Raw genomic sequence first — 13767 nt, forward strand, 5'->3', positions numbered from 1 at the left:
AAAAAAAAAAAAAAAAAAAGATTTTACTTTATGTGTGTAAGTGTTTTGCCTGCATGTAAGTGCACCACATATGTGCCTGGAGCCCTTGGAGGCCAGAGGAGGGCACTGGATCTTCTGGAACTGGCGTTATGAATGGGTGTTTGCTCCTAAGCCCTAAGAGCAAAGGTGTTTACAACCACATCCAGACTCTGATTTAAATTTTTTTAATTAAAAAAAAACTCCAAGGGGCTGGAGAGATGGCTCAGTGGTTAAGAGCACTGACTGCTCTTGCAGAGGACCCGGGTTGGATTCCCAGCACCCACATGGCAGCTACGAACTGTCCTTGACTCCAGTTCCAGGGAAATCCAACACCTCTTCTGAACTCTGAGGATTGCATGACACAGGTACACTCACATACATGCAGGCAATACACTCATACACATAAAATAAAAATAAGAAAACACCTTATATGCATGTATGAAATTCTCAAAGTTTTTGTAAAAGTTAAAAAAAAAAATTTTAAAGAAAAAAAAAACCCTCCAAACAATTACATCAAAACTTCCTTCATTTCCTTTCCTTCCTCCTTCCTTCCTGTCCCCCTTTTCCAGTGTTGTGACCAACCCAGGACCTCACACTTGCTTAGGCACACCGTCCTCCTTTGAGCTTCACTCTAGACCAAAGACAATGTTTTTTAGTATCTCTAATATCGTACAGCATGTACTCAATGCCAAAACAATATTTGAAATTCAAAAGTAAGTGATGTCCTATATTTGTACTTGGCAGCCCTACTCCTGAGGCAGGTGATGTATCTAATGCAAGGATTTAGAACTGTACTCCAAATGGACTTCCATTGATTAGAAGGATTTCAGAGCCCCAAGAGCTTTATCTTGGCCAGTATCTGATTAGGTTAGCTTTAAGGTTTCTCTCCTAAGTATTCTGCCAAAAGCTAGATGGTCCTGAACAATTAATGCCATGCAGGTTAAAGGGACAGCAGGTGGGAACTATAGGATGTATGTGAGAGAGCCTCGTTCAGGATGGTGCGACCTGACAACAGGGACGTAAACAGGTGGACCATTCAGGCTCAGGTGTCCAGGGAGATTTCCATCTGGTGCTTCCTCACACCCAGAAGTGTGGGACAGAAGTGTCTCATCTGACTTTTAGACTCCAGGACAGCAAGCTGCTTTGTGACAAGACAATTAAGTAAGATTATACCACAGCTGTGCAGGGCTCAGAGAAAGAGGGGGTGGGCAGGAAGGCACATGGCCTGAGGACAGAATATCCCTTCCTCATATGCCCAACAGTCCATTTTATCTTTTTTTTTTTTTTTTTTAGTATTTTACTTATTGTTTTTATTTTATGTGTATGAGTGTATTGCCTGAATGTAGGTAAGTACACCCGTGTCGTACAATGCCCTCGGAGGTCAGAAGAGGCTGTTGGATCCCCTGGAACTGGAGTTACGGACAGTTGTTAGCTGCCATGTGGGTGCTGGGATTCGAACCCGGGTCTTTTGCAAGAACAACCAGTGTTCTTAACCACTGAGCCATCTCTCCAACTCTTATCTTTCTTTTTAACTTAAAAATATTTTAAGTTATTGTTTATCTGTGTGTGCATGGTGTATGTGCATGGTGTGTGTGTGTATGTGTGTGTGTGTAGTATGGCATGGTGTGCATGTATGTGGAGGCCAGAGGACAACTTTGTGGAGTCTATTCTCTCCTTCCACCTTTATGTGACTTCCAAGGATTGAACTCAAGTGGCCAAGCAGTTCAGCAAGCCCCTTTACCCTCTGGACCATTTCACCAGCCCCTCATTTTATCTTAAAAAAAAAAAAAAAAAAAAAAAAACCACATGGCATACCTTCTAAAAGGCAATGTATAGGCTCGTATATACCTTCTGAACCCTCTCATTCCTCCATGCACTCACTCAACATCGACTGAGCACCTTCTATGGGCTAGTCACTGTTCTACCTGGAGCACAGCCCAAGAACAAACACCACACAAAGCCCTGGCCTCCCAGAATGTTTCTATGAGAGAAGACTGAACAACAGAAATAAGTGAAATACAAAGTATGTTAGATTGTGAAAAGTCCCAGGGAACTGGGGACGCAGCCCAGCAGTAAAGTGCTTGCCTAGCACCCACAGGGCTCTAGGTTCGAATCCCATCAATGCCCTCCACAAAAAAGGAAATGGGGGCACCAAAAAAATGAAGCAGGGAGGGGAGTCCTAAGAACAGATGCCACTGTCTCAAAAAGGGGGTATAGGAAAGGCCTCCACAAATGGGTAGCAAGGGAGCAATGCCTTGCAGGATGTGAGTGAGCACTGCAGACATCACAAACAGGTAATATGTTGGGTGTGGTACCACACACTAATATCAGCACTTAGAGGCAGGGAGATCGGGAGTTCAAAGGCCGCCTCTGGCTGAGCTACCATCATATTCTGGGTATGACCAAGAAGCAAAGTGTCTGGATAAAGAACCATGACGTGGGCAGTGGGAGGAATAAGGACCTGAGCCCTAGGGGGCACAGTGGAAGTGGGGACATACCGCCAAAGCCTGAGAAGTCATAGACGGGATTTTTATTCAGTGTGAAATGGGGAACTATAGGTAATTTTGAGCAGGAGTGATATTTCTACAATTCATTTTTTTTTAAATCATCTGGCTACTCTGGGTTGAGAAACTACTGTGTTGGGAAAGGCAGGGGAAGAGGCGGCTCTCCCTTGGAAGCAGATGTACCTCCGCACTTGGATGCCAAACCACAGAAACAGGTGTTCTTTTAGTCTTGAACTTGCCCAGGTAAAATAAATCTCAAATGCTTTCAGCTTCTTACAAGCTCTCCTAATTACAAAGCTAACTAATTATTATTTAGGACTTGGCCAATTATCCCACGGGGTCCTGTGCTGACCTCCGTTTATGATCTGGTTCATGGGGAACAGGTTCATCTTTCCAAGGGGTTCCCATTAGATCCTAGTGGTAGCATCTGAGCATGACCCCCATCTTTCAGGACGCTAGATCCACTCCCTACCCATGTGGCTTAGGTGCCCTAAGCAAGTCCCAGCTGAACGCTTATTTGTTAGGGGCAGCTTCCCTCCCTACCTCTCCTTGTCTGCATGGGAACATAGAGTTTTCAGAACCTAGAAAGTTAAGAGACAGGGCTGTTGAGCTCGAATTTATTTGGAATTCAAAGTCAAGAGGCCGAGCCAGGCTTGGTGGCATAGCCCTATCATCTCAACTACTAGAAGGCAGGCTGAGGCAGGCGGATTGCAGGTTCAAGCTCTACCTGGGCTACAGAGCAAGTTCAAGGCCAGCCTTAACAACTTAGTGAGACTGTATCTTAAAATAAAAAGTTAAAGAAAAACAGGATGGAGATGTAACTCAATGGTAGAGGGCTTGCCTAACATGCAGGAGACCCTTGGGTTCCATCTCCAGCACAGCAACACAGAAAAAGAAAAAGGGTAATGGGCTGAAAACTGCCCATAGGCGAAGGAAAAACCCAGAAAAACCCAGCAACTCTTCAAAGGCAAATAAACTGAATTTTAGTACCACAAGTCAAATCAGTGGGACCCAAAAGGCACAGACAGCTTTTCCAAGGAGGGGAACTCCTTGTTCAGGCATGTAGGTTCTACGGTACATCCTGAGTTAGGCAACAGGGAGCAGAGAGTTGGCTAAGAGTTTTATTTCTGCTTTTTCTTGACAAAACCAGGGTTTTGTACACACTAGGCTAGCACTCTACCATGGAACCACACCCCAAAACTATTTTCCTTAAGGAAATCCTGAAAGGACACACAAGAGACTAATGGGATCAGTTATCCATGAGGCGCCAATTAGCTATTTGTGCCCTGGGGAAGACTGGGTGAGGAGACAGGGTCAATGTCGGCTGTATGTAAACTTTTTTTCATGTTGATATATATTTTAGCTTTTCAAGTCATGTGATAATTTGCCCACAAAGAGAAAACCCTAACCAGTGGACAGAGGTCCAAAGCCATAAGGAACCCTGACCCCCAGTGCCCATCCTGGGATCCTTCCTTGCCCAGCTTTTAACTGCTACCAGCTGTTGGTCACCCACTTCCTCTTCCTGGAATCCCTTTCCCTTTCTGTGCCTGGCCAACACCCTCTCACTCACCAAGGCCCAGCAGGTCAAACTGACCACTCCTAGCATCCCCTCCTCCCAACTCTCTCCCACTTGGGAATAGTCTCAGAGCATACTGAAATGACCTGATGAAGGCTCTCTATAAAGTTTTCTTTTTCTGGAACCTCCCTGAGGGCAGACTAGATCTCATATACAGTGCACTTGGTTGTGCTTCTAGGTCCCTTATTCCCACTGACCAAGGGTGCCCTTTGATCCTGGGCCTCAAGATAGACAGCCCGATACCCACACCCTGGCTGGCACCAGGTATTTGCTCAAACATCTGTGACCTAGCTCCTGGGGAGGGACAACACCTGGAGAACTTTAAAAAATACCAAGTCCAGACACCCCTCTCCTATACACACAGTAGCTCAGTAAAATGTGGGAAGGGGGTGCACAAATCTTTATTTGTAAAGTGCCCCAACACTTGGGGATGAGCCATGGATGTGAACTATAGTCTCCAAGTTGAGCGGGTCAGGCACAATTGTGCATGCCTTTAATCCCAGTACTTGGGAGACAGAAGCAGGAGAATCTCTGTGAGTTCAAGGCCAGCCTGGTCTACAAAAGAAGTTCCAGGCCAGCCAGGAACAGTGAGACCCTGTATGAGACCCTGTATTTTAAAAAAAAAAAAAAAAAATAGCAGGAGCAGAGAACATTTTTCAGTAGATACACAAATAATTTTTTTTTTGTTTTTTGGTCTTTTTTTATCTTTTTGAGACAAGGTCTCCCTGTAGTCCCAGCTGGCCTGGAACTCACTATGTAGGCCAGGCTGGCCTTGAACTTGCAGAAATCCACCTAGAGTGCTGGGATTAAAGGTGTGGGCCACCATTCCCAGCCTTTAGATAGGTATCCTCAAGTATGTGTATTATAAACAACTTCTACAACAAATGTGAGGCCACCTTGACTACCCGCCCCCCGCAACCACTCCTTTCCACCCCAATTTGAACCCTTCCTAATCCACAGCAAGCATGCTGCAGCCCACTCCCCAGCAAAGTGGCAAGTGGGCAAATACCACTGAATTTCCTTTCTTAGCAAAGACAGGCAGCGGTTGGTCACCCAGTGCTGAACAATGTTTGCTTAGCAGAGGCAGGGAGAGTGAGGAAACTGGTTTGGCAGGTTTGCTGGGCAGGAGAGAGCATAGGAGAACTTTCAAACCAAGCATATAAATCATGGGAAAGCCAAATATCACAAGACATACCAGGAGCTCCCATACTGAGCATTTGACACAAGCCCCCAGGATATATGGATATGGTTACTAACATCACTTATAAGTGGGGATGGGGAGAGTAAGGCTTAGATAGGAAAAGTCTTGACAAGAGGCCCTCATCTGACAAGAGGGATTACCTCAAGAACCTTCTAAAACTGAACTTGGTGGTACATGCTGGCAATCCCAGCACTTGGGAGGTGGAAGAAAAAAATGGATCGCGAGTCCTGTGAACAAAAGTTCCCAGAAAGAAGCTGCACCTTCAGACTGAACCTTCCTTCTGCAAGGCTGATTAACTGATTAGAACTTCAATGATGGTGGAGAGGTTAGAATGTTGCAGGACCACAGCCTAATTATAATTTACCTTGGGTTACCTTTACTCCCTATATAGCTATTCCTTGCCCACCTGTGTCAGACCTGACATCCTGTGACTAACAGATATAAACCTCTTGGGATGTATTAACTTAGCCAGCTACCAGCTTCCACCAACCCCAAAGCATCCATCAGATAGCATCTAAGGCTGAGAGCAGAATTCTCCCTACTTTCTGTAACTTGCCTCTGTGACGTCTTGTTCTGTTACTAGAAAAACTTCATGAAACAGTTAACATGTTGGAACATGTTATTTAGAGAGACCTTCAATCTGTGTTCCCTGACTGTCACTCATATTTGGCTCCAGAATAAACTATCTCTTATCCCCTTTGAGGTGAGAGTTGTGTCTTTGCATCCACAGTCCTATGCCTTCCATAGCTACGTAACAGAGTTCCAAGTCAGCCTGTGCTACATGAGGCCCTGTCTCAAAAACAAACAACACAAAAAACGTCTTCTAAAACTTCTGAGAGGCACCATAAGGACCTTGGGGAGAAGAGGAGGGTTGGCTGTGAAAGCGGAAAAGTGCAGGAGAGAAGGGACTAACAGAAACAAGCACGAGCCCCACTATCTAAAAGGAAATCTTACAGCAAAAAAGAGGGCACAAACTTCCTTTTAATTGACCAAAAGTGGAAATATACTTTAAAAAGACTCAGGTTTGAGGTCTCCATTCCATGACCTCAGAAGCTTTCAGAGGGAAGCACTCTGGAATATCCCCAAGGACAGGCTTAGGGTGCGGCTCTTGCTTCCAGACAGTGATGGGCTGAGAGCCCTCACCAGTGCATTAGAGAATTCCAGCCTCCCCACTCTTCCCTGTTCATTACAGTCTAGCTCCAGGGCTGCTCTGAGGCCACAGAATGGAGCATGAGAGGCAAAGAAACCAAGTCAAGGTAACAAAATTCAATTCATACCTCCATTTATTTGTTCAAAACAAGATTTCACCTACTGGGCTCCTAAGAAATGATATCCACACACATACCCCATTCTGCTCCTCCTTTTGGGGGGGTGGGTGAGACTAGCTCCAGCTGGCCTAGAACTCAGTATGTACACCAGACCGGCCCCCCGCTCTCTGCTTCCCAAATGCTGGGATTAAAGGTGATCCTCCTTTTTGGAGACAGGGTTTCAGTATATACTTCCCTGGCTAGCCTGGAAGTCATTATGAAACCAAGTTAGCCTCAGACTTTCAGCAATTCTCCTCTCTCATGTGTCACCATGATCAGCTTCTTTTCTTATCCTCCTTCCCACTCCAAGACAGGGTTTCATTAGGTAGCCCAGGCTAGCCTCAAACTTGAGCTCCTCCTACCTTAGCCTTCCCAGCACGGGGATATAGGTGTGCACCACAACACCTGGCAATATTTAGTGATTTTATGCTTTTTTTTGGTCTTTTTGAGACAGGGTCTCCCTGTAGCCCCAGCTGACCTGGAACTCGCTATGTAGACCAGGCTGGCCTCGAACTCACAGAGATCCACCTGCTTCTGCCTCCCGAGTGCTGGGATTAAAGGTGTGTGCCACCATGCCCGGCCTATGCTTTTTTTTTAAAAAAGATTTTTTATTTATGCATGCGTGTGTATGTGTATGCCACGTGGTATGTGCAGTGCCCATTGAGGCCAGAAGAGGGCATTGGATCCCCTGGAAGATGGAGTTGCAGGTAGTCCTGAGCCACCATGTGGGTGCTGGGACTCCTCTGCAAGAGCAGTATGGGCTCTTAACCACTGAGCTATCTCTCCAGCCCTTTTTAAAAAAAACAGTCTACACATGTGTGCTCACAGTAGGTCTAAGTCAGAGGACAAATTGAGGGAGTCAGTTCTCTCCTTCTACCACGTAAGACGTCTTATGGAATCACTCCATCTGCAAGTGGACATTAGTAACCATATCCATATATCCAAGGGGCTTGTGTCAAATGTTCATCTTTACCCCGTGAGTCATCTTAATGATGCTTTTTATGCTTTCTTTACATTCACACCTGCCATGAATTTACGTTCAGCCATATCTGCTTTATTCAATACTTTAACCCCAGAGTCTAGCCTAATGATAGAATAAAACAGCTCAAAGTGAACAGCCAGATACCCACCTCCAGTTGGCACCAGGTAGTTACTCATCAAATACAAATTAATTCATACAACACAACAAACCTCTATGACTATCACACTCATTAACAAGTGAGGAAATTGAGTCTTACAGAAGTAGACTGACTTACTGTCACATACATAGTAGGCTAAAGTTCAAACCTATACTTACTCACTGGCCAGCAATACTGACTTCATTCTTCTCTTTGGATAACTTTATACCCTGAAAGGAGATGGGGTCAAGGCAGAGAAGAAACCCCAAAAGGCTGAGCCTGGACTGTGACATGTGCCTCTTGCGGATTTTAGGGTTTTGGCAGCTTCTGGGAGATTCAAGAGCTGACTGTCTATGTGTGTGACTTATCTGGGGCTGTGCTTGGAAGGGAATGTGCAACAGACACCAAGGTGAGCATTTCACCCAATAAAACATCCCAAGAGCAAACAGATTTCCATAACCACTGGCAGGGAGGGGCAGGCAGGAGTGAAGGCTGCCTTCCTTAAATGGCCTTCGCCAGGCTTGGGACCTCACCGCCTACACTCCTCATGAGACACAAAGACAAGGGCAGGATAGCAGTCATTAATCAGTCTCCTTTCCAGGAAGCTCTGCAACAGCCCTGGTCACCCGCATGACTAACTGGGAAAGTGACTTAGGAGGCTGAGGGTAGGGAGCGGGTATCTGATGATGTAAGAGGATCCCAAGCAGGTTTCCATGTTTGCTTTTTTCATTGTCTACAGCAGCTTTCGGCACTTCCTTTAGAAAGGAGGGGAAATGGGTGTATTTAGTCCACACAGGTAGATGCCTGGAAACTAGGTCAATCCATCAAGTAACCGAAGCTTAAGTCCCAAATACAAGCCTATTTGTGTGTAGGGAACACTATAAAGAAAGCTATGAAAGGAAGCCATTTGTTTAAGAGCTTGTCAGCTCTTCTTTCTCCCATTCCATGTGGGAGTAAGACTGTGGATACTAGACTAGTACCTCCGGGACCCCAAAGTGTCTAGAAAATAATCAACAGTTTATACAGAAGTGGCTCAAGATGGACATAGCCATTGATGTCTATAATCCCAGCACTCAGGACACTGAGGCAGGAGGATGACCATGAGTTTAAGGTCAGACTAGGCTATATCATGAGTTCCAGCCCAGCCTGGATTAGACCTAGTTTCAAAACACCTCAAAGATTCAGTTTAAAAAAAAAAAAAAAAAAATGGTAGTGCACACTTGTAATCCCAGCACTAGAGGTAAGGGCAGGAGGATCAGAATTTCAAGGTCATTTTCAGCTACACAGCAAGTTTGAGACCAGCCTAAGCTACATGAGACCCTGCTCCACCACCTCCCCCCCCAAAAAACAGAACAACAACAACAAAAATCCACATGGGGCTGGAGAGGTGGCTCAGCAGTTACAACTGCTATTCTTACAGAGGACCCAGGTTTGGTTCCCAGCACCTGTACTCAAAACCACTGTAATTCCAATTACAGGGGCTCTGATGCCCCTTTAACGGTGTACATAAATTTACACAAACAGAAGTACACATAAATTAAGAAAATCTTTGAGTTTAAAAAAAAAAAAAAATCAACCTGGGGCTGGAGAGATGGCTCAGCAGTTAAGAGCACTGGCTGCTCTTGCAGAGGACCCGGGTTCGCTCGGCACCCACATGGCAGCTAACAACCACCAGTAACTCCATTCTAGGGGATTTGATGCCCTCTTCTGACCTCCTTGGACATTGTATGACATGGGTACACTTACACGCAAGCAATATAATCATACACATAAAATATTTTTTTTTTTAAATCTAACTAAAGAAGCAGTTTATAGAGGAGGGTTTTTGTTTTTTAAGACTCTCCATTCTAGAAACCAGAGAAACAACAACAACAAAAAAACCTCTGAGGCTGAAACTGTGGGGTCAAACTCATGGGGCACAGGAGTGACCCCAGCAAATGCCATCAAAGTCCTCTTAGTTCAGTCAAACTCTATTTGTGACCTTTCAGTCATGAGCGCAGGCTTTTTATTCCAAACTCCCAGGCAGCAAATTCAGCAGCAGCCCACAGCAAAACCTGGCACCAAAGTCACTGCCCTCTACTTCCCCAGGAAGTCCCAACAGGGAGAAGCCACCATGCTAAATCCCGGCGGCAACCCCTTTAAATGACAAAGCCAGTTCCTGAAGGGAAATGTGTGATTTCGTTAGAAACATACAACAGACCCAGAGCAATTCCACACTCCACTGGTGCAAGGAGACCCCTGTGGAGTAGGGATGGGGCCTCAGACATAAAGGAACTGGAACCATCCATATAAGAAGCTTGTGGAGAGGCAACTTCCTCTACCTAAACCACCAGCCTGGGGCCCTCACCTCCAGCTGGACCTGATGCTCCATCTCCATCATCACTAGCTGCTCTCAGCCCCCACCCTCCTCAGTCCTCAGTGCATTCCACAATGGACGGATTCTCACCCCACCCCCAACATACCTCTTCTTCCTTCCTTCTTTCTTCCCTCCCTTCTTTCCCTTCAATTCTTCTCTCCCCCCTTTTTTCTTTTCCTCCCATTCTTTTTTGTTTTTTAGACAGGGTCTTATCTCACTCTGTAGCCCAGGTTACCCTGGAACTCACATACAGCCTAGGCTGACAGTAATGCTCTGGCCTCAGCCTTCCAAATACTGGGATTATAGGGTAATCTCCCTTTCTCTCCCTTTCTCTCTCTCTCTCTCTCTCTCTCTCTCTCTCTCTCTCTCTCTCGGGAATGAGGAAGAGACAGACCAGCTGTGGATCCTTCAGGAGATTATTTATTCATGCCTCACATACAAAACATAATGCAGTCAAGCTCCTGAGGTTCTTGCCGGATAGAACAGTGTCCAATCTCCAAAGGTTCTGCTCACCTCAGGTAAATGAGGTACTTGCCTCACAGTTGGAGGCAAAGTGAACAGGTGCTACTATTAGTTATAAATCATATTACTGATCTGCAATGGTATTATGAGTCACATACAAGGAGAGTTTAGAGGGGCAAACTAAAAGCCAGGTGAGCCTGTAATCCCGGCAGCCTAGAGTCTGAGGCAAGAGAATCAAAGTTAGTTTCAGACCAGTTCAGACTACACAGGAAGACCCTGTCTCAAAAAACAAACAATAGACTAGTGAGTTAAGTACCTGATTAGTATGTCACAGGCCATGGGTTTGATCCCCAGCACCAGCACCGCCCCCCCACAGTCTCCTACCTAGGGCACAATATTTGTCCTGCCACAGGAAAACAAAGTAGCCAGCACTTGAGTTGGGACACCTTATATAGTGCATACACACACCATTTCTGCCCTTGTCCAGTTCAAAGCTGTGACAAAGAAGTTTGCCTTCTTCCAGAAGCCCACGGGCACCCTTGGAAACATGCCAGGCACCCACCCCTCACTGGCCTGTCCCACAGTGCCACTGGAAGAGAGGGAGGTCCTGGGATACTCTCAGCAACCTGCTTAGTGTCCACTTACAAGGTCAGGACTAGAATGAACCTATCTCTTCATCTCAGTTCACTGGTTGGGTGGGCATCCAGCACAGACTGGCTGAGCAGTCACCCACCCCTTCAACATCAAGGCATCATGAGCTCACAGAGAGCTCCACAGAACATAGCCAGGTTTCAGAAACGCAAACATGGCTAATCAAGCTCTGTAAAACACACCGCCTACCAAGAGAACAACTTTCAAAGTTCACAACAAAATTTAAGATGTTTAAGATTGCTGTAGATGTTTCAGGTGGCCAATGGCAGAAAGAACAGTGGAAAGTACTTCCTGGAGTGGAACTGTGAGCCGTTTCTTTCTAAAAAGTACTTTTTATTGTTTATCATGACAGTTTCCAGATCAATTAAATCATGAGGGAAGAGGACTGGTTTTGACTCAGAAGTACCACCTAGAAATGAGGCAAACCAGAGGACACCAGGTCCTCTTCAGCCTCCAGCCCTGACCAACAGTGAAGGAGAACAAAGTAAATTCTAGATTATCGCAGTGATAAGGGCTGAAATACACTGGATGCTTGTATGCATTTTCTTCCCCTGAGTCAGAGCTACATGCCTTTTTTTTTTTTTAAAGACTCATTCTTTGGAAAAACAGTACCTGTACCAAAATGTTTTCATCTCTGAATAAAAGCCACATGGTAACCAAGAGCAGGCTCCTCAGTTACCCCTAGAAGGTGCACAACAAGGTCTGGGAGTCTAATGCTGGCTCAAATTACTGCTCTGCTGATCCCGGACAAGTGAAGTCACCCCGAGCCTCGGTTTGCTCATCTGTAAAATGGGTCTACGATCTCATCTTCCCTACCCAGCAGGTTTTTGCGGTCTGAATAATAGACTTGTCTCCAGTGGTCAAAACCCTGTGAGAAATACCGATGACCTCTAAATACCCCCGCCCACCTCACCCCTTCAGAACACAGTTAACCAAACAGATCAACTTTCAACAACCGTAGTCGGAAAACCGACCCCAAACCTGTGTAAATCCCAAGGAAGAATCCTTGAGTTTTGCCCATTCCATTCCAGGCTCTAGAGAATGAAACTTCTCAGCGCCTTCCCTGCTCCACCCCTCTCCGCCCAGTTACTCCAGAGCTCACCTCGGCCCAGGACGTGGCCTCTCGCCAAGTGCCGCTCAGGCACCAGGAACGTGTAGCTTTCGGCCCCAAAGCCTGCACGACAGGGCTCCGGCTCCTGGCAGAGCCACGGTGAGACCTGAGTGGAGGAAAGGTAGAGAACGGGTGACCTGGGGGGGGGGGGGGGCTTCCAGCGGCCCACACCGAAACCAACAGCGTACCCCTCCCTCGCCCCGGGCGCCGGGATTGTGGGAGGACCCCCGGGGCAGACAGCTACGTCATCGCTCATCCCGAAACCCGCCAGTAACCCGCCCTCGAGCTCCGAAGAACCGCAGAGGAGGGGGCTCAGGGTCACCGCCTCACAGCCTGGCCTTCCTTTCGTGCCCGGCTCCTGCCTTTCACCGAAGGCGTCTGTATTCTTCCGGACCCCACTTTCCTCGGACGACGAGCCCCCTCCGGCCCCTCTCCCTAACCCCAGAGCGCCCCATCCTCACCTCCTGTTCTGTCCTGGCACGGCAGGTGCCTTCGTTCTCCCAGGGTCCCGTTCCTTGACTCTGGGACCGTCCCCGCTACACCGACTTCCCGCTTCCCACATAGGGTCCTCACCCTGCTCCACGCCCCCCCGGACCGCTCCAAGCCGGGATCCTGGTTCACCTGGGGCCCCCGGAACCCGCAGGGTAGCGCGCCCCCACCAGGGGAACTGCAGGACGCGCGGCCACTGAGCGCTCGCCTCGACCCCCTCCCGTTCCAAAACGCGCCGCGCAGCCTCCAGGCCGACCGTTCCTCTGAACCCCAACTTTCTTGTTAGAAGGGAAGCGGGGAGAGCAGGCTCGGCGCGGCTAGGAGGCGGATGGTGCGACCGGAAAGTGTACTGCCCCGAGCCAGGGTGCCCCACGTACCTGCAGCAGCAGCAGCAGCAGCAGCACCGGGAGGCTACGGCACCGAGCGCCCATGGCCGGTGGCAGGGAGAACGCGGGGTTCGGGTGCGGTCGGGCTGGGCCGGGCTGGGGTCTGGCAGGACTCCCCGAGAACTCAAAGGTGCTCAGCGGCTTCCCACACTTCTGAGCCGGGCTGTGGCAGCTGCCGCCAGGTGAGCCTGGAAGGCCCCGCCCCCGGGGCTGCTGATTGGCTGAGGACGCACCTGCTGGCTACAGCCAATGAGCGGCACGGCCTTCGACTTCTTGTACCCACCCCCCAGTGCCCCGCCCCCTGGCCTCCTCCGGACCTGAGGATCCCACCAGTCCATAGTTAAGGACGGGGGCGGAGCTTACGAGGCCCGCGTGCTTCCTATTACTAAGTTCAAATCCCAGCTGCGCCTGTGGACATTACGACTAAGTTAAAACTTTACCCTTCAGCTAGTTTTGTGTGACTTTGTTGTGTTTGGTTTTTTTTTATTGGTTGTTTTGTTTTGATTTGTTTTGTTTAAGGACTTAAACACTGTGCGTGCGTGTGTGTGTGTGTGTGTGTGTGTGTGTGTGCGCGCGCGCGCGATGTCC

At 47.8% G+C, this 13767-nt stretch overlaps 1 protein-coding gene across 1 annotated transcript in view; it reads right to left on the bottom strand.

Moving 5' to 3' along the window:
* The window catches only part of Cdh1 (cadherin 1), a 78884-nt gene extending 65562 nt beyond the window's left edge, over positions 1 to 13322 (bottom strand). The window contains exons 1-2 of the mRNA XM_017798369.2: positions 13171 to 13322; positions 12296 to 12410 (exon numbers count right to left, since the gene is read on the bottom strand). Coding sequence (XP_017653858.2) covers positions 12296 to 12410; positions 13171 to 13224 — 169 coding nt within the window. The 5' untranslated portion in view covers positions 13225 to 13322. The remainder of the gene's footprint in view (positions 1 to 12295; positions 12411 to 13170) is intronic.
* Between the last annotated feature and the right edge of the window lie 445 nt (positions 13323 to 13767).

The sequence above is a fragment of the Nannospalax galili genome, unplaced genomic scaffold, assembly GCF_000622305.1.
Source record: "Nannospalax galili isolate Female #2095 unplaced genomic scaffold, S.galili_v1.0 scaffold410, whole genome shotgun sequence".
Classification (NCBI taxonomy): Eukaryota; Metazoa; Chordata; class Mammalia; order Rodentia; family Spalacidae; genus Nannospalax; species Nannospalax galili.